Source organism: Accipiter gentilis, chromosome 18 (assembly GCF_929443795.1).
Source record: "Accipiter gentilis chromosome 18, bAccGen1.1, whole genome shotgun sequence".
NCBI classification, from domain to species: domain Eukaryota; kingdom Metazoa; phylum Chordata; class Aves; order Accipitriformes; family Accipitridae; genus Astur; species Astur gentilis.
In genome coordinates this window covers 27,826,376-27,848,802 of record NC_064897.1, presented here as the reverse complement: position 1 = coordinate 27,848,802, position 22,427 = coordinate 27,826,376, and the positions used below count along the sequence as shown (strand labels likewise).

The 22,427-nt window shown below is 48.8% G+C and overlaps 2 protein-coding genes across 3 annotated transcripts; one reads left to right on the top strand and one right to left on the bottom strand.

Moving 5' to 3' along the window:
- The first annotated feature begins 1,694 nt into the window (after window positions 1-1,694).
- RPS19BP1 (ribosomal protein S19 binding protein 1) lies at window positions 1,695-4,040 on the top strand. 2 transcript variants are annotated; one of them, XM_049821758.1, is made up of 4 exons: window positions 1,695-1,783; window positions 1,871-1,990; window positions 2,281-2,378; window positions 3,357-4,040. In XM_049821758.1, exons 1-4 carry the CDS (start codon window positions 1,735-1,737, stop codon window positions 3,489-3,491), a joined length of 402 nt encoding a protein of 133 aa, XP_049677715.1. In that variant the 5' UTR covers window positions 1,695-1,734; the 3' UTR covers window positions 3,492-4,040. The 2 variants fall into 2 exon arrangements, with proteins under 2 accessions (XP_049677715.1, XP_049677714.1); XM_049821757.1 differs by having other exon boundaries at window positions 1,699-1,783; window positions 1,868-1,990.
- An 8,868-nt stretch (window positions 4,041-12,908) lies between these two features.
- Window positions 12,909-16,367, bottom strand: ATF4 (activating transcription factor 4). Its single transcript, XM_049821756.1, has 3 exons — window positions 15,856-16,367; window positions 14,392-14,703; window positions 12,909-13,843 (listed from the first exon to the last, which is right to left on the bottom strand). Exons 2-3 carry the CDS (start codon window positions 14,603-14,605, stop codon window positions 12,993-12,995), a joined length of 1,065 nt encoding a protein of 354 aa, XP_049677713.1. The 5' UTR covers window positions 14,606-14,703; window positions 15,856-16,367; the 3' UTR covers window positions 12,909-12,992.
- Between the last annotated feature and the right edge of the window lie 6,060 nt (window positions 16,368-22,427).

Below are 22,427 nucleotides of genomic sequence, written 5' to 3'. Positions count from 1 at the left end.
TTACTTTTGAGGTAGAAAAGGGCATATATTTTCCCTCAACAGGATAATAATTCAGTGCAGCTTGTGCCACATTAATTTGTTAAACATGTTTTGTGGTGTTGGTAACAAGATATTTTTGCATCAGGTGCCTTCATAAGACATTTATGAGGTTACACTGTTTTGACACTAAGCATGTGTAACAATCTATTGGGTGATCTTAATAAAGTTAAATGATGCAAATGTAGCATTTAACCAGTAGAATAAGCTATCTTGAATATACTATGCAATATGTAACCATGAACATCTTACAAAGAACCTGTAAACTGTATTTTAGGGGCTAAAAGAGAGTGTTTGACTGATGAGGTATTTTTGGAAACGCTTTCCCCACAGTAAGATCACTGGCAGCTATCATTTATCTCACTCTGACCAAGATAAAGATAATCTGAGCGTACAAGTAATAATAAATCGTCTGCTGACTAGAATGCTCTCTAGTGCTCTCTTCAATTTCAGCAATAGGCTATTAACTCATTGCTTGTTCAGTTTCTGCTTTGCAAAACTACAATAACCTCCTTGTAACTCCATTAACTTTCACACAACTGGACGGGAAAACCTGGCAAAGAACTAAGAGCCGAGCAAGTTCTACCTTCCACTAGCACTAAGAGAAGACAAGAAAATGGAGAAGTGCTCTGCATTACACACCCAGTGACTGTCCCTGCAAATCAATCAAAAAATGGCTCAGATTACTGTGAAGGAAAAATTAAGACTGAGAAGCAACATGCTGAACAAGCAGTAAATGCTTAACGTTCCCCAGCCCTGAAGCCAGGAATGAGCACTGAGTAGCTCCTGTCCAGAAAAATGTATTAGCACCACCGCACCGGCAGATACTGACAGAGGATGCCAGGATCCATCCAGGGAGGGATTCGGAAGAGAACGAACAGTGAAAAGACAGGCATTGAGGTGACATCTGCAGAGGCTGGAGAACAATTTCCAGGGAATGAATGTCTTTTAATGAACCAAGGTTTAACTGTTATCAGTCCCCGTTAGAGATCATTACTACAAGAAACAATGAGAGCCGCCTGTATCGTTTTCTCCCTGCAGGACACGTCTGTGGGAGAATAAAACTCTCTCCTTCTTCTCCAGTGACAGCTTGTTACTGCCAGCACTAGCTGTAACTGAGTAAGCTTTATTCAGATGATAGCTAAATTTAGCAGATATTAGCACCAAATCTCTAGAGGGGCGAAAACGGAGGAAGAAAGCTTTAAATAAATAGACTACAGTAACACTGAATAATAGATGCAATTTATGGCAGAGTGAACCTCTGCGCCCGAGGAGTCTAGCACTGAGCTAAATCTGGATTCTGGGGCCTCACCGAGGCACAACAGGACACTGCCGCTGCCATCCCCTTTCCTCTCGCCCCGTCATTCTCATGGCCCCATGGGACAGTGGGCCCCCCTAAGCAACCCTGTCCCTACAGAGGTGCCTCCACGACGGTGTAACACAGCGGGCCGACTGCCGGCCCACACACCGCAGAGAAAGGGGCCATCGGGAAAGGCTGCGCACCCGCTGGGCTGGTCTGAGGTAATCTCCGCGCAACATGGCGCCGCAACATGGCGCCGCACCCTTTCTAGCCCCCACACACAACCCGCCGCGGCGCCCTCTGCGCATGCGTGCCGGGCCGGTAGGCGGAAGCGGCGTCCCCGCGCGGGCGGAAGTGTGGCGGGGAGGCGGAAGTTGGCCGGTGGGGTGGGCGCCATCATGTCGGCCTCGCTGTTGCGGCGGGGCCTGGAGTTGCTGGAGGCGCCGGGTGAGGTCCGCGGCGGAGCCGGGGCGGGCAGAGGGTGATTCCCGGCGGACGGCCGGGACTCACTCCGGTCCTCTTGCCGTTTAGCAGGACTCCAGCGAGAGCGGGACGGCCCCGGGGCGGCGGGCGCTGCCAGGCGGAGGAAGAGGGCGGCGGGGCCCGGCGGGAACAAGGCCACGGTGAAGGGCAGAGTCGTGAAGTCGGCGATAGGTGAGTCCCGGGCCGCCTCGGAGCGTGAGGGTGAAGGAGCTTTGTCGCCCTCCGCAGCCTTCGCGCCGGGTCCCCTCGTGTCCCGCAGCCAGCCTCCCCCTCGCCCTTATCCATCCCTCTCCATCCCCCTGGATGCCCTTCTGGTGTCCCCCGCTTAAACACAGCCTGATCTGTGGGCGCACCCCTCTCCCTGAGCTGTAGCGGTGTCTCTTTCTCCCGGGGCCCCGCCGATCCTCCTGTGTCTCTCCTTGCGTGCTGCCTGGATGAGCAGCTGATGTGTTTTGTCCTAGAGGAGTATCATAAGAAGAAGGCTGTGAATCACTTGAGAGCGAACCTGCAGTACATGTTGAAGGGGCGACTTGTTGCAAACAAAGCCGTCACAGAACAAGTAAGACCATCGCTTCTTTCTCTGGGGGTCTGCTTCTGCTGAGGCACACGGGTGAATGGGAATCATCCCCGGATCTTCCAGCTTAGACCCTGGGCTAAAGGAGTCAAGTTTCTCTCTGCAAGTGCCCTTGAGGAATTTCTGTGTGCACTGGCAAAATAACTTACTAAGCTTTAAACTTTTGTTGATATGTTGTCTCCTATGATGTTCTCTGGTACTAGTTAAAGTGTACTGATAGCTGCTGGCTTTTCTGAATTACCAAAGATATTTCATAGCTTCTGCTGGCAAAGAAGCCCTGGTTCAGACCACCTCCTTACTGTCGATGGAACTGGCCTTCTCTGTAGCTGGAGGCTGTTTAATAAGGAAGCAGATGTGCTGCTGGCTCATGTAATAGCAACTGCATAGCAGCTTAAATGATGTTTCTCATAACCTGAGACTTTAACCATTGGACTGCCCCAAAAGGTAGTCCCATGCCAGGATTTGAAGAGAACAGCTGACTGCTAGAATCTTGGGCTATTTTTATGAGATATCAGCTGTTAACTTACATAAACAAACCAAAGGGTTTGGGCCAGTGTTTCTCAGGCTGGAGACTGTGAAAGGAGGTGATGGTGTGTTAGGAAATGCTGAGGGAATTCCACCAACTTGTTGGGTTTTCAGGTTGTCTCATGGAGAGACAGGATAAAAGCGGGTCATAGTTTCAGAAAGGTCTGAATCAAAATCAGTGTTTCTATCTCTGTGACAGTTACCAGAGAGTAGTTTTCATATTTGACTCCAAATACTAAGTTGGTATTTGCTGTTGTCCCAGTGACCTGCTTCGGTTAACATCGGTGATTGCCCCTCACTTCTGTTTGGAGGCATTCCAGGATACAGCAGGGTACTAGTAGAACAGCAGGGATGCTGCAGGTGAGCTTGAAAATCACTGTTCTGTGGTTTGGTCTGGATAACAATGACTGTTGGTTTTTCGTTTTTTATTGTCTGAAGGTTCTTGCTCAGAACAGAGGCAGGAAGTCCAAAGATCAGCCTCCAAAGAAGGCGGCAAAGAAGAAGCCTGAGGGCACCGTCTTTACTGAGGAAGATTTCCGTAAATTTGAGAGAGAATACTTTGGGAGACCATAAACAATGTGACAGGGATTCTTGCAGCTCCATTCTTTCTGCAGCTAAGTGCTCGGCATGCAGGACTGGCCATTTCCCCAGCGTGTTTGAGATGGGATATCAGAGATGTGCTTCTGTCAGCAAGTGCTTTAATGTCACACTTGCGGAGCAGCTCTGCATCTGTGCAGAACTTGTTACTGGCCAGCTAGAGCCACAGAGGTTCTCTTGGTTCTGAGATGTGTTGTCCTTATAATTACCTCCCTCCAGCCAACATGTCTTGCATTCTTAGTGTAGAAGGGTGGATCAAGCCAAATACAATTCTTGTTCCCCTTCCTCAGGATGTGAGGCTCCTACTACCTGTGTTATTTGGCAGGGAGCATTTAAAGTACTGTGTCTGAATGGAGAAATGTTTTGGAGCAGCAGTCATAAGTCATCAGAAGGGAAGGATGCTTTGAAAGACTTAAACCTGAGCAGCCCTGTAGTTTCTGTTCTCATTACAGCCTCTGTCAGGTTTTTCAGTCATTGCAAAAACTTTTTACATGTCGTTTGATTAAATAATTATTGCAGACACCGCCTCTCTTTGCCTTTGTAATAGTGATTATTATGACAGGCTACGACTGATGAAGACAAACGGTGTCACTGTTGCAATCCAAGCACCCCTCTCTTGAGGATGACTCAGTTGTGTGAATACCCTCCCGGGTTCATCTTGACACATGTATTTAATCTTCTCTCTGACATGCTCAGGCCTTCAAAGAGTGCAGGTTAGAATGGACATGACTCCTCTCTGTTTTGCCTACTCCCAGTCTCCCCTCCAAGGAAGAGCTCTTACATGGAGAAAGTTGTCCTTTGGGTGCTTACACCTGAGCCTCCCACTGAGGTTGAGCCAGGCGAGGAGGGCGCTGCTGCTGGGCACCGCCAGCTCCCGTAGCCAGGAGGGGTTGTGACCCAGTCGTTAGCCTTGGCATGGAGTTAAAAACTTCTGAGCCAGAGGTTGCAGTGCTGGGTTGAAGGGAAGTTTTTTGTCAGACTGCTGCTAAATTCCTGGCTGCAACAAATAGAAGGTCCAGCAGGTGGGAGTGTTGTTCCAGACACTTCCTTGCTAGAGCACTGTAAATGTGCTTCTGGGGAGCTCCTGTCACTCACTGCCCTTTCCTGCCCCTTACCCAAGAAGGTGGGAAGTGTGTTCCCTTTGGAAAAAAAGAGGTAAGGAGAAGGACTAATGCCGAGCTCTGGTTAGACTCAGGAGTTGATTACAGGGGGCTTGGCTGACCTGAGCAGGAGCTGCTTGGATGTCAGCACCAGTGGGAATTTGGTATCCCTTCCCTGCCCTCTGATCATAATTCCTGGTGCTGTCCTCTTAAGTCTGTGCCTCCTCTGTTGTGTTCTTTCCCTGTTGTCTGCATGGGAGGAAAGGTCAGCCAGATGTATGAGGTCCAGACAGGGGAAATATTGAACATACTGATGTGTATGTACTGGAAATTGTGTAATAGCATGTGGGAGGGGATTTCTTGTAATAGGATCAAGTTCAACTATCTGCGGCCAAAAGTGGTAAATATAGAACAGTTCAAAGACCAATTCCCTTGTTTTTCAGTTTGTTCTTGCTCCCAAAATTAAAAAATGTGTAAAAAAAAAAAAAAAAAAAAAAAAAAAGAGAGACTGACTCTCTGCTTCTTAAAAGAAAGGAAATGCTATTGTTTGTTTGAAAAAGTAGTTGAGCAAAATGTGTATGCAGCACACCTCCTTAAAACCTCTGCACTCAGTGCCTGCTGCAGTGCCTGTGAGCTGGTCTAACACATGCAGCTGGGTGTGGAGCTGTCACAGAGACAATTAACAGTGTGAAAAAGCTGGCTGTGCCACAACTTGGTGTTCTAAAAGAGGTAGATTTCTGGGGTGTTATTTTGTTTCAAGCCCTCATCTTCAGTATTTGGCAGTTCCTTTGACTTTACAGAGGTCCTTTGTGTCACCCCCTGCACCTCCTCTACCAGTTCCTCCTACACACCCTTATTTCTGTGGTTGTTCAGCTCCTGGGCCCTTCTTCTGCAGGCTGAGGAAAGCAAAACCATCCTTTGTTGCTCCAGAAAGGAGCACTAGGGTAATGTGGTTCACTCTCTTTGTACAAAACCTAGCTTGTTTGCTCACAAATGTAAGCAAACAGGAAAGCTGTTCTTTCAAAGTTAATGAGGAACTTTAAAGTGGGGCCCAGAGCAGTTTTCCCCGAGGATAATAACACCCAGATCTGTGGAGTTTTGAAGTTGGATGGCAGCTCTCATTACTGGCTGGAAAGACTATTGGGGCCAACACGAGTAATCAACACACTTCTTGTGGCTATATGCCATGAGGTGTTATATTGTTGAAGAAGGTAAAGCTACCGGACAGACTGGATCTTACCATCTGAAATCAAACTAGGTTGTACAGCCAACCGTGTCCTTAAATAAATTAAACTTTATTTTGCAGGAGGAAGGAAAAGGAAGCAGAAGTGAACGCATGGCTCTAGATAAATCTTCTGCAAGGGCAAAGATCTGACCTGTTCTAGCCTTGATTTTTCCCCTCTAGCAGAGCAGGAGCTCCTGTGAAAGAACAGCAGTGCCACCTGCACACTGGGTAGATAAGAACAGGAGTTGGCACCTGAGAAGAATGTCTTCAAGCCAGAGGGGACAATAAGTACCAGCCTGTTGCATGTGCCTGGTGGCAAGCTGAAGCTAAGCATCTTCTCATACCCCCAAATGTCTGTGTTACGGTCTAGTCATGCCTAGAGCATGCCAGCTCCTTAGCTGTGCTAGGACCCCGGGAGGTGGCTGTCTTAGAGCAACTTGTGCCATCTCTCTGTTCCTTGCAGCCAGACTTTTCTGCCCCATGTAAGAGAGAAGAAGGAGTTAGGGAAGGACCAGCAGCCATAGCTACTTTTCCTAGTTGGCTTCCAACCTCCAGTTCCCACGCTGAAAGCTAACACGCTGCAGCCCACAACCCTCGGACCTGCCAGACGGCATTTCTCTCCAGCGCAGCTGCGAACGGCGGCACAGAGAGGTATCCCGCTGCTGCGGGGCGAGGGCCGTGTGCTGGCTGAGCTCATCGGGCTGCTGGCTCTCTTCCCAGCTCTGCGACACTGGCTGAGCATCCTGCAGCAGAAAATAGAGGTAGCTGAGCTAGGGAAGAAGGAGGAGGGTGCCATCTTACAGTGCATCCCCACCCACAGGCAGCAGGGAGTCGGAATGGAAGGCGGCGGCTGCGGCAGCTTTAATATAAATGCAAATGAAAGCTCTGGAGCGTTATTAATGTGGTAGAACCTTTCCAGGGAAACAGTTTGGAGGAAGCAGAATAGTTCCCAGATGGTCAGTGTTGAGCTAGCTTATTGTGAATAAGATTCATCAAGCCGGCTAATGGCCTATTGCTCCCTCTGTTACGTGAATGGAAAGCATGCAGGAAAATTTGTTTGGATGGGTACAAGCTAATGTAAGCTGATACAGCCTTTGCTGTATCAGCAAGTCTTTACTTCTTTAGCATAGAAAGCAACAACAGCTAATACCAGCATTATATGTGGATCGGGATCAGGAGGGGGGCGGTCTGCAAATGTAAACCACGAAAACGTGGTTGCCCAGCTCACTAACCAGCTTCTTGCCTCTGAAATGCCATGGCAATAACAAAGCTGGCTGCCAACAAAGACAGACTGTAAAAACTTGCTCAGGCAAGCAAGACTTGAAATGGTGAAAAAGCTGTGAGGGAAAACCGGGAGGTGGGGGAAGGGTCCTAAAAAACCTTTGAGAATCTCAGTTTCTGGTTTCTTTTCATGACTGACTTCCATGTCAGCCTTGCTGATGACCAACCAGCACAGCATCAGCACCTACAACACTGACAGGCTGCTGAATGCTTTGGGTAAGGGACTGGTTATTGTAGAAAGGGTGCACAGCAGCAGCGCCCTGAATAGCTCACAAAAGAGAAGTTACAGCAAAAGGAAGTTTCTCATTTTGAAACAAGAAGGCCCATCGATTCAATTAAAAATGAGGAGTGTAAAAGAAGGCAGGCTGCCTAATGCCTGCTTACAGCTCAAAATGTGGAACTCCAGCCAAGCCAGGCTGAAAGGTTAGTAGGTTTGAGACAGATTAAAGGTTTGCATATCTATCCATAGTTACATTAAATAGGATTAACAGTGCCAACTACTAACTGGTGGGGGCAGGGGAAATAAAAAGCATGGAGGCTGCTCTGCAGCTGTCTACAGGGTTACACGCACCTTTTTCTGAACAAATTAGCTGTTGGCAGGGCTAATCAGTAATCTAGCCATGCTGGTCTGTCCTGAGCTGTACCATTTGTATGCCAGCAGGTTCGTTTATGTCCTTTAATGGGAGGCAAAGACTAGGTCTCTTTCGCCGACTGTCCGTGCACTGCAATGGCGATGCAGAGGAGTTGTTACAGAACTAGGAGATTCTCTGCCCTGTATAAATTAAGCTGACATGTCTGCTGCGCTTGGAACTTGCTCGCTGCCATTTTTTAAAAGGGTGTGTGTGTGTAAAAGAGAGGAAAGGAGCAGCTGAAGGAGAAATGAGAGGCAGCTTAGCCATTACTTGGAGAACACGCACCTATGTAATAGGGAAATTTGAGCTTGTGGGTAGAGCTAAGCTTCATTCAGTGGCTTGTGACACTGCATGAGTGCACTGCAAATCATGCAAAGACAGCATACCTGGGATACCTGAACAGCCAAAACAGTCCTGCCTAGGTCGGGGGACCTAACTCCTGTTAATTCACAAGCCTGAAGCATTTCAATGGGAAAGCCAGCAAAGATGAGCTGCTTTGGCCCAGCGAGGGCTGCTCGTGGTAAGACCCCAAGACTGTCTTTGCACTGGAAATGAAGTGTAACAGGAGTATCTGTGCTGGGCTGCATGGCGAGGCTGTGAATACGTCAGGAGGATGGAGGAAGGTAGGTCATCTTCAGAAGCTACTTGAATCCTATTAAGAAAAAAATGAGTATGCACAAGGTGGAAATTATGCGTATAGGAAGGACAGTATAAATCCTGTTTTTTCTGAAGGCCTAAGCCTGTGGTAAGATAAAGAAAAGGTGTTATTCTGACAAAAAATGTATAGATTTCCCAGCCCAAAAAGTCCTTCTGAATTAGGAACAGGTTTATTAAGTGGAGAAAAAGGGTGGCTACACAGCAGTAAGCGTTGAGAAAGCCAAAGACATCTCAAAATAAAGTATATGGATATGCCAAGAACAGAAGCTGAACCGTAATTTAAAAAAAGGTGAGGCAATACTTAACGAGGCTGTGGGAAATGCAGGCAAGGAGTGTATTTTTTTTCAAAAGGCATGTGACTCCTCTCTGGAGACGACATGGCTTTGGGGCCAGGTCAGAGGGAGCTGTGACCGGACTACCACTGTGTGAAATTGTTTCGATCAGAATAACCCACATTTTCTTTCTACCAGTCCAACTCATCAGTGCTGAGGGAGCATTCAACTCCCAAAGGACAGCCTGCCCTTGCAGCTGTTTCTGGGCTTTCTGCCAGGGCAAAAGTTGCTTGGAAGATTTTATCATCATTCTTTCTTCATTCTCCGAAGCTGCAGCTGGGGATTTATTTTTGTAAGCATGCTGCAAAGGTGCATCTGGCTCTCCACACAGGCATGTGAAGAAGTCGTCAGCGGTGGTGGTTTCCTCTTTTTTCTTTTGCAAAGAGAAGTGCAAGCACCTGGGTCTCTCTCAAGGCAGGGCGAAGAGGAAGGTAGTTATAAATATCATGATAACAGCAGAAACAAGCTCGTGAGAAGGGGCCGTATGTTGTCAGAGCAGCTTTGCGAGCAGTGACCCGCTGGGGGTTGTTTGGTTATATATGGGAATATTGGACTCACTCATGTTTATCATGACGTACAAAATCGGCTAAGGGATCGGCAGCCTGAGGGTCATGCATGCTGTGCGTGTGAAATCCACTTCACTGCCCTTAATTCAGGGGAAAAATAACTGAGACAGAAATCCCATCAGCTGTGCCAAATTCAGATTCAAATCCCTTTTATACAATGTAGATTGGGGGAATTCTGCTGTTTCCAAGTATGTAGAAGAACTGGGCTCCACCAGGGGTAGGTAAAGCCTGCGGTTCATGCACTACAATCTATTTCTGGGCATGGTATCATGCTGTACGCAAGCTGCAAGGATTCAACTGAAGCACATTTGTTCTGAAAGGCTGTGAGAGAAAGAAGATGGCTCCTGCAGTTTGCAAAATGTAAAATCAGTCACCAGGCAGGAGGCCATCAGACTTTTTCTCCCGCGGGCTGGAGCTTGTTACGTGAGGGTGTCCTTGGTGTTCCTCGCCTCCTGCGGCAGGCTGGACCCGCTGCTGGGCGGCAGAGCCAAGCGGTGCGGTGCTGGCTGTGCCTAACACAAGCCTGGAGGAAAAGTCTAAATGAAAAATGCAGAGGAAGAGTCAGCCCTAATCTCTACCCAGTGTAAAATCTTAACTAAGTTACTAAGTATGGAAACACGGCGTCATTTCGGCAGGCATTGCATAAGGTTGCCACATTGGCTGCCTCTGCAAAGCTGCAAGCTCGGAGCCTCAGCAAACAGTAAGGACACCAACCGCTTTTTAAGGACAGGTTTCTGGTTCTCCTGCAAGGAGTCCTATAAAACGCACACACGGATACAGGGCAGAGAGCAAAGCAGCATGGGTGCATCATGCATTCCTTGTCTCCTGTTCCAGCTCTGATCTTCCTTCCCTGGAGTGAGTGTAATTTGGTAAATTGGAGCTACACACTCTCCAGAGGGCTGTAGAAACCAGAATCATGTATTTACTGGCCAGCACAGACACTGGCTCGTCTGCCTGCAGAGCATGGACTCAAAGAAAAATTGATTTTAGTCAGGGGTGGCTCACAGACAGCCCTGCCATGGGGATGGGGTGGGGGACGGATGTGCTGACAATCTTTCCAGGCTTTGGGTGAGCTGAGTAAGGGCTGTGAAATACACCCGCTGCCCCCGCTGCCCAGGCTGCTGTCAGGTCGAAGCAGAAGTTGCAATGGCTCTAAGGGAAGCAGAGTTGGTTGCCCCATGGTTGAAAAGGGGGATCATTTGGGGGAGGAGAGGAGGGGTTTGCCCTGCACAGAGAAGCCGCTTGCTCTTACCAGTTGCCATGTTTTCTCTGGCTCAGCTGAGACCAAGCACATTGTCACCTCAGGTACAGATGTAACCCATCAAGGGAAAGACTGTCCTGCTCACTGGGCTTCCCTGCCTCTCGTTATCCCTGTCCCCAGCCTGGCAGGTCCAGCTGATCTGAAGGAAACCTATTAGGTTGCTCTGCCTCCTAGAACAGAGGCAGTCCCAAAACAGCACGCAGTCACCAGTGAGCTCTGGAGAACAAACCAGCACTCAAAGCAAGACCTCGATGTGCCTGCCTGTTTGCAGTGCGTCCTGTTTATACAGTGCATAGTAGTCAGAGCGCTTGCCCAGGAGGTGAGCGATGGGGCAGATACTCCCATGAAGGTGAGGATTCTGGGCTCAGACTTCACAAACAACGAGGAACTCGCTGTTTCTTGAGACCCCAGGTGAGGGTCTTAGTTGCCTGCATCACTTTCAATGTGGCATGAGCCCTAACTCCTGACAGTGGTTCTGTAATTTAAACAGCATGCACATCACCCAGGCACCAGCTGTAAGCACAGACAGGTCAAGTCACCACCGAGGGCCTGGCCCGCTCCAGCCCTCCCTGCTGCCAGCAGTTACCTACTTCGTCTGCTGGACCAGCGGGTCCCAGAGCGCACGGTTGTTATCCCGTGTCACTCATCAGCGAATCGCCTGGGCAATGAATAGGGCTGGAGGACTGCAGCCCGAACTAGAGGACATAAGGAGCTTAAGTGCCAGAAACCAGGACCCCTGCGAGGCTGCAGCTGGACAAACGATTTTCCAATACCATTAGGGACCTTTTCCCTCCCCGCTCCAGCGCCGGCTGGGCTGGGACGTGCAGGTGCCTGAGCTGGGAAGCTTACTGGGTCATGTCAGTGCAAGCAAGAAGGAATCTTAACTCCTCGGGGAAGGATGTACACGTCCACATGCCAAAGCTGGCTTCAGCAGGCCAAGTAGGGATTAGGTGTTGCTAAATCTGGTGGCAAAAAAAAAAACAACAAAAAAAAAAAAAACCAAAACCACAAAACCCCACACACAAAATGATTCAAAATGGCACATTACAAGACCTGAAGCTTCTGTTAGCAGAGTACGGCCATGCTGGATGTGGAACTTCACTGCTGTTCAGGACCTCACAGAACTAGAACCAACCACAAAGAAAAATTTCCATGCATCAAGTGGCTAGACTATAACCTTACCCACTAATAAAGCACTAATTAATATCTACAGGCAGAAACCACCCCGCTACACAGGCTCCTGCCTGTCATCTTTGTGTTCAGGTTCTCTGCAGCATGTAACAGACACCATCACAGGACGGTTGGGTTTTTTTCCCCCCATTGCAACTTTTGTTTTGCCACGCTCCAGCACCAGCGCGTTGACTCTCCTACCACAGCCCCGCTGAGCAACCCAAACCCCAGGAGCCAGCCTGCAGCTCGCCATCAACAACCACTACCAGTATCCCCAGCAGACACACGCTGCTCCAGCACCTTCTCCGCATCGGCTGCACAGCTGACTCTGGAGAGCTGAAACAGCCTTACAGCAAACATCCGATTTTATGTTTACACCTTAAAATTTGACTCTTGAGCAGCTGGCTGAAGCAGCCTCCAGGTGTTTCACTCTTGCTACAATTTCCATCATTAAGAGCACCAAGAGTGTCCCCACCCACAGGGCTGGGTTCACACAGCCCCAGTGTGAAGGCAGCCCCCAGCCCAACCCCACCAGCCTGGGGCAGGGTGACACCTCCTGCTGGTTTTGGACCTTTGGGGACTCACATGAAGTTAAGGAGAAACCAGAAGTGCCACTTCAACATCACTTGTTCTGGACTTAGCTCCTAGCAAGCTGCTCATTTCTTAAACTTACTGTCACAACCCTTTTTTTTTTTTTTTTGGCATGTTTTGTACCCTGGACCACTCACCTCCTTCAGGAAGAAAGTTCACATCTGCAATGCCAGAAAACAAAACCCTCCCACCAGAATCTTTACTGACCGTGTGTATCTGTATTTAGTCCTACCTTACAGACTCTCAAAATTACAATTCTTTGAACAGGATTGTGTCTTTGCTAATGCAAAACTTGGGGCACCTCAGTACGATCCCCTCGCTTTAGTGTATGTATTCATTACCAAACAGATCCAAGTTGTATTATGTGACACGCCACTCAAGCTGAACAGGTTCTAAGCATTTTGTGCACTTGCACTGGACCCACCGCCCCATGGAATAAGCAGCGAGCAAGTGTTACACCACATTCTCTAGAGACCCGAGTGTACACCCAGGAGCTTACTGTGCCTGTACTCACCTAGATGTGGTCCAAGTCATGCTTGTTTTACAGGTACCCAGTTATCTCACACCAGAATTGCAAGTTTACTATAAAATAATTTATTGGACAGCAATACATCGCTTTAGCAGCAAGCTTATATACATGCACATAAAAACTGCTGACTACCCTACTCAGGGGCTCTAGCTCTTTTGCCCTTGGCCTTGCGGACCTCTTCAATCAGATCTTTTAAGTACTGAATTTCCTTACTAAGGGAATCTGCTTTCTCCTTCAGGGCCTGATTCTTCTGCTCCAACTCTCTGCACTCCCCAGACAGTGCCTCCTGTTCCGCCCTCTTCTTCTGCCGGTAACGCGTGGCAGCCGTCTTATTCTGCTCCATCTTTTTCAATTTCTTATCTATTTTCTTCTCTCCCTTCACCTTTGCTGACACTACCTTCTCTGCAGGATGATCATAGGGTTTGGACCGCACAGAGCCACAGGTGGCATCTGTAGGGAACTGGTTGTCATTGGGGGATCCAACTGAATTGGTAGGACTATGCTGGGGCGTTCCCAGGTAGGAGTCTGGGCTCATGCATATTCCGCTATCATCGGAATGGTTCTCCTCCTCTTTCTCGGACTTGGTGATCACTACCACAAAGGTGGGGCCCTCCTGTTTTCTTTCTCCTTCCAGAACATCCACTTCACTACCTAGTTCTAAACTAAACGAATGGTCTGGAGTGGAAGTCAGAGACCCTGGGGAGAGGGGAAAAGACCAAAGGGAAGCCAATGGGGCCATTGGGTCTGCTCCAATTGGAGATTCAGGGAGATGGGTGATTAGGTCAGTTATCAGTGGAGGTTCTTTGTTGTGAAATTCCTGGATGGTAGGGTTAAATAGGAGATCACACGTGTCTTCCAACGTGGCCATCAGCTCGTCTGGTGAGACGGTGGCTTCCAGATGTTCCATACCTAACAGGGCATCAAAATCAAATTCCTTCAGATCCATCTTCTCCACCATCCACTCCATGCCAGAGAAGGCATCCTCTGCACAATAAAAACATTACCACTTCAGTAAACCAGCAACCAATGCAACTCAAGGTTCTGAAAACAATCATGAGCCTCATTTTTTAACACCTTCCCTATCTCTTATGTTGGTATGAAAAAGGTCAACCATGAGAAAAAAAATCCCCTGTCATTTAGCTGCAGAAGACTGCAGGGTACAAAGCAAGCCAGCTGTCAGCTGTTCCGACATTCCATCCCTCTTACTCTAACACCAAAAGAATTCTGGGCCATTTGAAACATACAGCCATGCTCATTTCTTGTGACCTCTGCCAGGCAATAGTACTATAACAGCCCATACATTATTCAAAAGACAAACAGAAGCGTCACTTTACCATATGCCAGTCCAGCAACCAGCAATTCTATATTGTGTAAGCAGTGTAGTACACACACCTTCCAAGCAGAGGTATGCCTGTGAGGTTGCCTTCATGTTTATGAAAGCCTAGCATCTTATTTTTTTTAATAGTAATGTTACTAAATATGTTATGTACCATTGCAACTGGTGTACTTCATGCAAATAAGTAATACCTTACCCTGGCTATCTATGGTGTTGCCTAAACTGTCCACAGCAAGCCAATTGGAGGAGACTGCCTTAGCCTTGTCGCTGGAGAACCCATGCGAACTGAGGGGCTCGGCCACCTCCAGGTAGTCATCTAGGAGTCCCAGACTTTCCTCAGCCACCGAACACGGCTGGCTGAAGGGGGATAATGAATCCCCCAACAGCATCTCGTTGTTCAAGAGGCTCATCTTCGTCAGTTTTTAATGCTTTGATGTCAAAAGATGCAGACAAGTAGACGGTCTTTTTGTCGACTACAGCAATGCTGCTGTGCGCTGCCTTGAAAAACCTGCAAATAAAACTTTAGTTCATCAGTACTTGTTCGACCAGCATGGTAGCTTTTTTTAAAAAAAAAAAAACCAAAACAAAACAACAATGCCACTTCATGAAGTATGGCGGTAGTCTATAGCCTTGTAGGACTTCTCCATTTTCGGGACTGCCGTTTGCCTGCAACACATCATCTTTGCCCTTTTAATTGCTTGCGAAGGGCTGACCAGAGCCAGCCGCGGGCTCCAGGTGCCCGTCTCCCACCCAAGGCCGCCCGGCTTCCTCATGCCCAAATATGGGCACGGCTGCGCTGGCCCCGCCCACCCGATGCCGTGACTCACGCCCCCTCCAGCAGCCGCAGCCATTTCGTGATCCTGCCGCCGTCCCTCTCCCCACCCCGGCACTGGCCGCCATTTTGTATGTTGCCACGTTTCCACCGGGGCTCCAGCACCGGCCGCCTCAGGCCGCCGCCAAGGCGCTACTGGGCCAAATACCGATACACCGATGGGAGACCTGGCGGAAAAGGCTAACGGAGCCCGCCGAAACGAGCAGATTTAAAAACCGGGGCGTTTGGGTGAGAAACCGAAGCGAATGTCACGCACACCACCTTTTACTGGAGTTTCCAGAATGTTACGAAACCTCTCCAGATCAGGGCAGGCTTAAGGCTACAGTACAGCTGCCAGCTTATGAGCAGCGCCCGTTTATCTACTGGGGACGACATACCGCATGGTACTTATATTCTTAGAACCCCGATGCCTCCAGTGCCCCATCTCCCCCAGCTACAGCAGCGTTCTCCCACGCGGGGTGAAGAAACCCCCTCAGGAATGTCCTACTCTTACTCCCACCAAAAAAAAAAAAAAAAAAAAAAAAGGTAAATCCCAAACTTTTGGGCATCGAGTTTTCGTAAGCCATAGGACACACGGGAATTTCTCGTTGTTTCTTCGGAAATGGCATTTCCTGCCATTTCTGACACGCGCCGCCCCGGGGAAGTTGAACCCCACAAGGACGCCCCCCTCCCCCCCACCTTATTCCCCAGGTACCTTTTTCCCCGGGAAATACCACCCACTACCATACGAGCTATAAACCCGCCCCCGAAGCCCACTTAAAAGCGGGCAAGAGGGCGACTAGCAATACACAGGAGAGGGAATACCAATCCCTCACACACAATACTCACGCCATGGTTGCAGATGCCGGGGATGTGCTGAGGCCGCCGCCGCTGCTGCTGCGCCTGCTGCACTGGCCGATGCCGCCGCTGGCCCTGCCGCCCTTAAAGAGCCATGGCGGCCAGGGGAGGGGAGGCTGCTCCGGTCCGCACCGCGCGGGAAGGGGCTGCGCGCGCACACACACACAGAGTCCCTCTCCTTTCAGCAACAGCCACACAATGAGGTGGCACCGCCCGCGCGCCGCTTTATATAGGTTTCGGCTTAAGCCAAAAAAGATCCGGCCGTGAGGTGTCCTTCCGCCAAGAGTCACCTGCCTCTCGGCAGCGCCGGCCGGCCTGCCGCCTATCTTTCTGGGCTCCTCTCCTGCCGTTCTGCGAGGCGTTAAACGCAGGAGCCGCCGACCAAAGCTACCACGCCACGACGGAGCAGAGGACAAAGGGGACTATATGTTGTACATCCGCGCCAGCCACCTCCCCGCCAGGCGAGGAGCGCGTCACATGACCGGAGCAGCTGAGGACGCTTCCCCCCCCCCGCGGGGGGAGCTGTTTTAACCGCCAACAAAGACAGGGCGCTCGCACTGGAGGCATCACGCACATCGCCACGTGGGAAGGGGGGACGCTCATTGGCTAGAGGCGAGTGGTTCACGTGCGCCCTGCACTGTGATTGGCCAGGGGCCCGAAGGAGGCCAGATGCTGAGGGGAAGGGGGGGGGGGCGAGAAGGAGCACCTGGGGAGTGAAATGGCGCCCGACGGGCGCTGTCGCTGCGCCTTTCATCGCAGCCCTGCGCCTTCGCTGGCCTGTCTCCCTCGAAGCAGCATGTGTTTCCCCCACCTTTAATTTCCAACGGCCCCTTTTGTTCTCTACGCAAAGTCCTGCCGAGGTCAGGCCGGACCTGGCATGGCTTCCTCTGAAGCGCTGAGGTGGCGGGCTGCCATGGCCTCCTGCTACCTCAGATAATGTGTCAGCTCAGGGCAGCGTCGCCTTCCCTCCCTGCCTGCCCCACGCATGCAGCGCTGAGATAATGGCTGCTTCGGGGCACGGGCTGTGTGTTTGGGTGCGTGAGGGCGCCCGCCTCTCCAACCTGAGCCCACCGGCCTCACAGCGGCCATGGTGCGGTATCAACCTGGAGTCATGGGGAGCTTCACTGGAGACCCACGCTGCTGAGCAGCTGAGAGCATGAGTCTAATCGGTGCCTTCAACCTATGCAAGAAATGAAAATGAAGTTGGTTATTGCCCAGCTGAGGGATGAGGACTTCCTCTCCTGCCATGCAGTTTCAGGCTGACACAGTTACTTCTCTGTGCAGACATTACTCAGTGTGATGTGAACATTAATGGATCACCTACATAGCCTCACAGCTGTAAAGGGCAGTGTCACCTTGGAAAGTTTTTAAAGTGGAGTTTCACATTATGTTTTATCTGATCTAAACCAGCTTGCTGCTAGGAAAGAAGGCAGCCCTCTTCCCCTCACCCTATTCCTGGCTGTACGGTTCCACCAGCTGGTCTGGCCCTCAGTGAGCCAGCTCAGCCACCTAACCCAGCAGGAAACTCATGGGGGTCAACAGTCTTCTGCTGGTTTCAGTCCCTTCATCAATTCACTCAGGTCAGACAAGGATCAGCCAGTTCCAGTGAGCTGGGAGGATCGGTACCTGTGCGCTTCCTCACTGTGTCGGAGTTATCCAGCTTCGAACGGTTGCTTTTCCATGTTGCCAACCTTACACAGCTGTGGTGGGTCCTTGCTTGTTGAAACATCATCGTCCTGCAGGTCAAATTGCTGTCAGCTACTTCTGCAAAAGGCTCCAGTATTTTCCAGTTAGGGCCTCAATAGTATTTGTGTAAAGCCATGGCCTTCACTGCGTTTGCTCAGGTCTAACTGCCTGGAACTTATTAAACACCTTGACTGATAATTTGCAAGGACGGATGTGACCCAGTTTCTACTTCTAGCAGTCTGATGTTACTATCATCACTACAAAGCAGAGTACGTCACTCCACATCTGTAAACTGAACACTAGCTGCTGAAAAAAAAAGGCAATTTTTCCTCCATGTTGGCTTGTTGTTTTTTTCCCGGTTTGGTGTTGTTTTTTTTTTTGTCTAGAAGCAAGCACAGATTTTGGAATGACTCATTAAAATGGAGGAGGCAGAGAAAAAACGTCCTCCAACGCCAGAAAACATCACAGTAGCAATTGAACGATCTAAGATGACTGTTCTGATAAAAAACACAATGGAGCAGGCAGATCTTGCTTGAAAGCAAAATTCATAGGATGCGGCAGCTTTTAAAGAAGCCAAGTGGGTGACTGGATGGTTGGATGGGTGGACAGCACCTCCATGTCCTCACTGGGTAAGGGAGAGCTCTCACATCCCCTGCCGTGCCTGCTTGCCCCTCCTTTAAGTGAAAAGGGTGACTGTACAACCGTAATCGTAGCTAAATAAACAGAAATGCTGTACACACCCAATCCTTCATCTTGAAAAGATAATTATAGATTTCTCTGAAAAGACTCTGGGTATGTGTGAGGAAGAATCACGCAAGCAAAAATGAAATATGCATTGAGGAACTTAACCCAGATCTGCCTGTTTCCTAGCTGCCTGGTTTCCATTTTGTCTGTAAACTTAGGTGGAAATTTGTCTGTGTTACTAGCTCCAGACAGGAATTTTTTAACAATTCCCAATCCAAAAAAGTGAAATCAAGTAACCAGAAGCCAGCCATTTAGTGAACAGCGTATTTTTCCCTGTTTCCTGGAGGACTGCAGAATTTCTGTTGTTACATAATTTCGTAAGCTACATCCCCAATTCCTTTATAAATCATCTCTCTACATTTGCACATATTATGTCAGAGGTTTCTCCTTTGTGGCTAGAGTTTTTGACTGAGGTAAAAGACACTTCTTTAAGCCCAAGTAACAATTCCTTGGGAATTTTTGTACAAAAAAAATTACAAGTATTTTCTAAGTAGAGAACTACTAGCTATGTGCCACTAACTCAAAAGTGTCTAAAAAGCATTCTTTTCCAATATTTCAGAATATATTTGCGGCTCAGAGATTGAGAAGTCTGGCATCTCTGAAGAAAATGGAATTTACAGTGCAAAAAGGTGGCTTCTGAATGAAGATTAATTTGTGTGTATGGTCAATGAACTCCTGCTGACATGTTAACAGCTTTAGCGCTGTGGATGGTATTTTCCTGCCCCGTGTACCGTACCTCAGCAAAGAGAGCTCCTGTGATAAGTAACATCCATCCCAACCCAGAAGTGAGGGGCCAGCCGCAGGCACATTGAGCTGCTTGTGCAGAGCTCACTGCAGGATAGAGGCCAAAGTGACCTTGCTGGGAAGTGATGAACTGCCCTGATAAATAGGGCACTGCAGAAAGCCACCTCCTGCCAAACAGCAGCACCAGCAGGTGGAAAACTAATACTGTTCCGTTCACCCTCCTCCTTCATTAAGACGGAAGGTCAATATATGGGCTTTATTTCTTTTTTCTTTTTTTTTTTTTTTTAAGTTAATGTTGCAAAGAAAAAGAGGTTTTCTTCTTCCACCAGTAAGTATACAGGAGATAAACATGCTGAATGCTATGTTATTAAGTACACAAAAGACAAGGACGTAAATGTTTCCATAGTAACATCTCCTCGAACAGTCTAGATGGTCTGTATAGGATGCTCTCAGGGACTGTCAGGGGCGGGGGGGGAAGTACTTGTGGGCCTCTATAGCAGGGGAGCAAGGTCGGGGGGAGTACATATTGCCGGGACCAGGAGCGTAACCAGCAAAAGTAACGGAGATGTAGACATTTGCTCTTTCCTGCAGTGCTGGGAAAGCCTCAGCCAGAGAGAAGGGCTGGCAGATGCTACATCAGGAGGGTGCACGACCCCCATGGTGGCACTAGGCAGGCAGCTTTGGGCCCCAGTCTGAGCCTCAGTGCCCTGGAGAAGGGGCAGGTGGTCTTTTGGGTGGCCCTGGGCCCTGCTGGAGTGGCTGGGGAGGAGGCATCCTTGCCTGCTTTGCAAAGGATGAGTGTGAGGGCAAGTACCCAAGGGGATTCTTGTGATAATTTCTGTCCTTTGAACCTTCCATCAGAAGAGACAGGAAGCCTTACCCTGCAATTCAACGAGCAAAGCGTTTCCAGAGACCAGCAGGAATTTTTTCTGGAGACAGAGTGACGAGGGGGAAACAACAGAGGAATGAGGCAAAGCAGCTAGACATTTTGAGCAATTTCGAGGGAGAATTACCTACAACCTCTACGGCACAGGCTCATTCGCAGTGCTCGGTTGCTTCTCTCCTCATGCGGCACAAATAGATATCTGAAGGATCTTTTCTGCCAGATTCTCATTGTAAGCTCTTTAGGGATTGCTTTGTATACGTTCCATTTCAAAACTAGATTGAAAAGCAAATATATTTGATTAAAGATCAGGCTGGGAGGTATTAGCGTCCATCTTTTATTACATACAAACAGAAAATAAGTTAGCCATATGCTCTGCCTCGTTTGTTTTGGACTAGTACACCAAATGGAATCTCTAATAAATCATTCATTGCTTGCCCACCCCCTCACTGTCTTCTGTTTCCCTCCTGTTATGTAAATATCACTGACATTTGAAATGAGACTAATAAAAAAAAGGATTAAATCTGCAATTTACATTTGCAACTTACAGTTCAATTATTTTAGACAGATAGTGAAACAATCCTGGTTGTCCACCTACATTTTTCTTACCGAACAAACGTGGGCATGCCACGCACATGCTTATAGCTCGCAAAATACATCTCTCCAGAGGCTTAGTTACTCAGAATCAGCCAGGCTGCGGCCAGCTGCCACAAGTAAAAACATTGTGCAAATCTGGTAAGAGGGAGGTGAGTTTTAACTTGTAACTTGCCCAAGCATGAATTTCCTGAGCAAAGCTACAACTGGTTGAAAATGATGTTTAGCAAGAAATATGTGTGGAGGGGGGGAGGAGGGGGTGCTGACTTTTGTTCATACCATCAGTGGATTTTTTTTGGTTTTCTCATTGTCCAGCCTTGCTTTATTATGATGAAAGGACTTGGGGGTCAAGAATAATCCCTCATGTGTATTAGCACATGTGGGAGCAGTTTAGCACACAAACAAAAGCCTTCAGTTGTCCAAGCAATAGAAGAACAGAAACATTATCTCACAGCAACTGTTGTTCTTCGTGGGGCTGTAATTAACATGGCCCCCACTGCAGACTGTGGATTCAGTGCCTTTCAAAATGTATGTGTCTGTATGTTATCAGCATCTGCTGGAGTCACACGAGGGCCATGTGCCTTTTGCCTTCCTGCGCAAAACAACGAAGATGAGAATGGCAATTCCCATTCCTTCTTTTTCTAGTAGCGCAAAGTTAGCGAGAGCTGCGGCCTGACAAGCAGGTACAGATTACGAGACTGCAGCATCTCAGCCACAGACACCAGTGGGTGAGTTAACAGCCCGTCGCCACTTCAGTGGATTTCTCCTTCACTGTCTCAGTGCCCCTTAGACTTGTCAGAGTGAGGACTCCTTGGTGTATCAGTCCAAAGGCAATTACACTGTACCCTGAACCTGCCATCTAAACAAGCAGCTTCGTCTGAAGCAGGTGGAAAAGTTATTTGAGCTTGAATTATTTCAGCCTCTCTGTTCACTGAGGGGGAATGCACAATGAAAGGCTGATAATACCAGACTATGCTCGGTGTGCTCCATCTGGGGATTTGTTTTTAACTTCACGTAACTTCAGAGTGTCTTGATAAGGCCAGGAAGAGGGTTTGTGAATGGATATACCCTATTAACAAACTAAAACAGAATCCTGGGGATATCTTGGGGGTGTGTGAGATCTCTCTGTCTCTGCTGCTGGCAAGCAGCTTTGGCAGGAACACTGACAAACCAGGTAGTTCAGATGAAACTCTGAAACTCATTTGGGGATAAATCACCATTGAGGCTGTAGCTCCCCAAGTCCCTGGGGAGGAACACTGCAGACATTATTCAGTAATATTTCTCCACTCTTTGTAGGCAGCACCTTCTTGGTGGCTGGAATTTACCAGCAGACTTCGATCTGTTTTAATATATACTTGTTTACAGAGGAGGAGAGAGAAACTCCTGGCGGATGTTGACGCAATTGTGATATCATTGAGTTTATAGCTTTTTCCTGAATGCCTGTCATTTTCCCTCCTAAGGTCTCTGTGTTAGATTTGGCAAACAACGTCAGAAAGAACATTCTTTCAGAAGATTTTGAGACTGCTCTGCTCCCTGCACTTGCACGTGGGTGGCCTCAGCAGAGCCTCCTCAGATGTGCTACAAATGGACTGGCGATGGGCAAGCTGGGTAATAGTCCCCGAAGAAGACTTTGTGGCCAAAGTACCATATTGAGTAGGTGCTGTGCCTTCTCAATCCACTGCCCTTCTTACTGGTACCGCTGTGGCGCTTGGTGAGGGAGCTTTGCAGTTCTCTGAACAGGAGGAGGTTTCTGTGCTTGACTGCCGAGAGAGCTGGTTTGAGACTAAAGCCGGCTCTGTCTGAGGAACCAGCCACGGCAACCCACCGCTGTTGGGGGGCTACTGCTGGCCTGCTCTTTTGGCACTCAGAGGGTGAGACGTTGTTGAGACCTTGTCCTGGGATTGCGATGATG

Coding starts and splice junctions, on each gene's coding strand:
- RPS19BP1 (XM_049821757.1), top strand. CDS start 1,735: ATGTCGGCCTCGCTGTTGCGGCGGGGCCTGGAGTTGCTGGAGGCGCCG. Junction 1,784..1,867: donor GGAGTTGCTGGAGGCGCCGG/GTGAGGTCCGCG, acceptor CTTGCCGTTTAG/CAGGACTCCAGCGAGAGCGG. Junction 2,379..3,356: donor ACAAAGCCGTCACAGAACAA/GTAAGACCATCG, acceptor TATTGTCTGAAG/GTTCTTGCTCAGAACAGAGG.
- ATF4 (XM_049821756.1), bottom strand. CDS start 14,605: ATGAGCCTCTTGAACAACGAGATGCTGTTGGGGGATTCATTATCCCCC. Junction 13,844..14,391: donor CAACACCATAGATAGCCAGG/GTAAGGTATTAC, acceptor TTTATTGTGCAG/AGGATGCCTTCTCTGGCATG.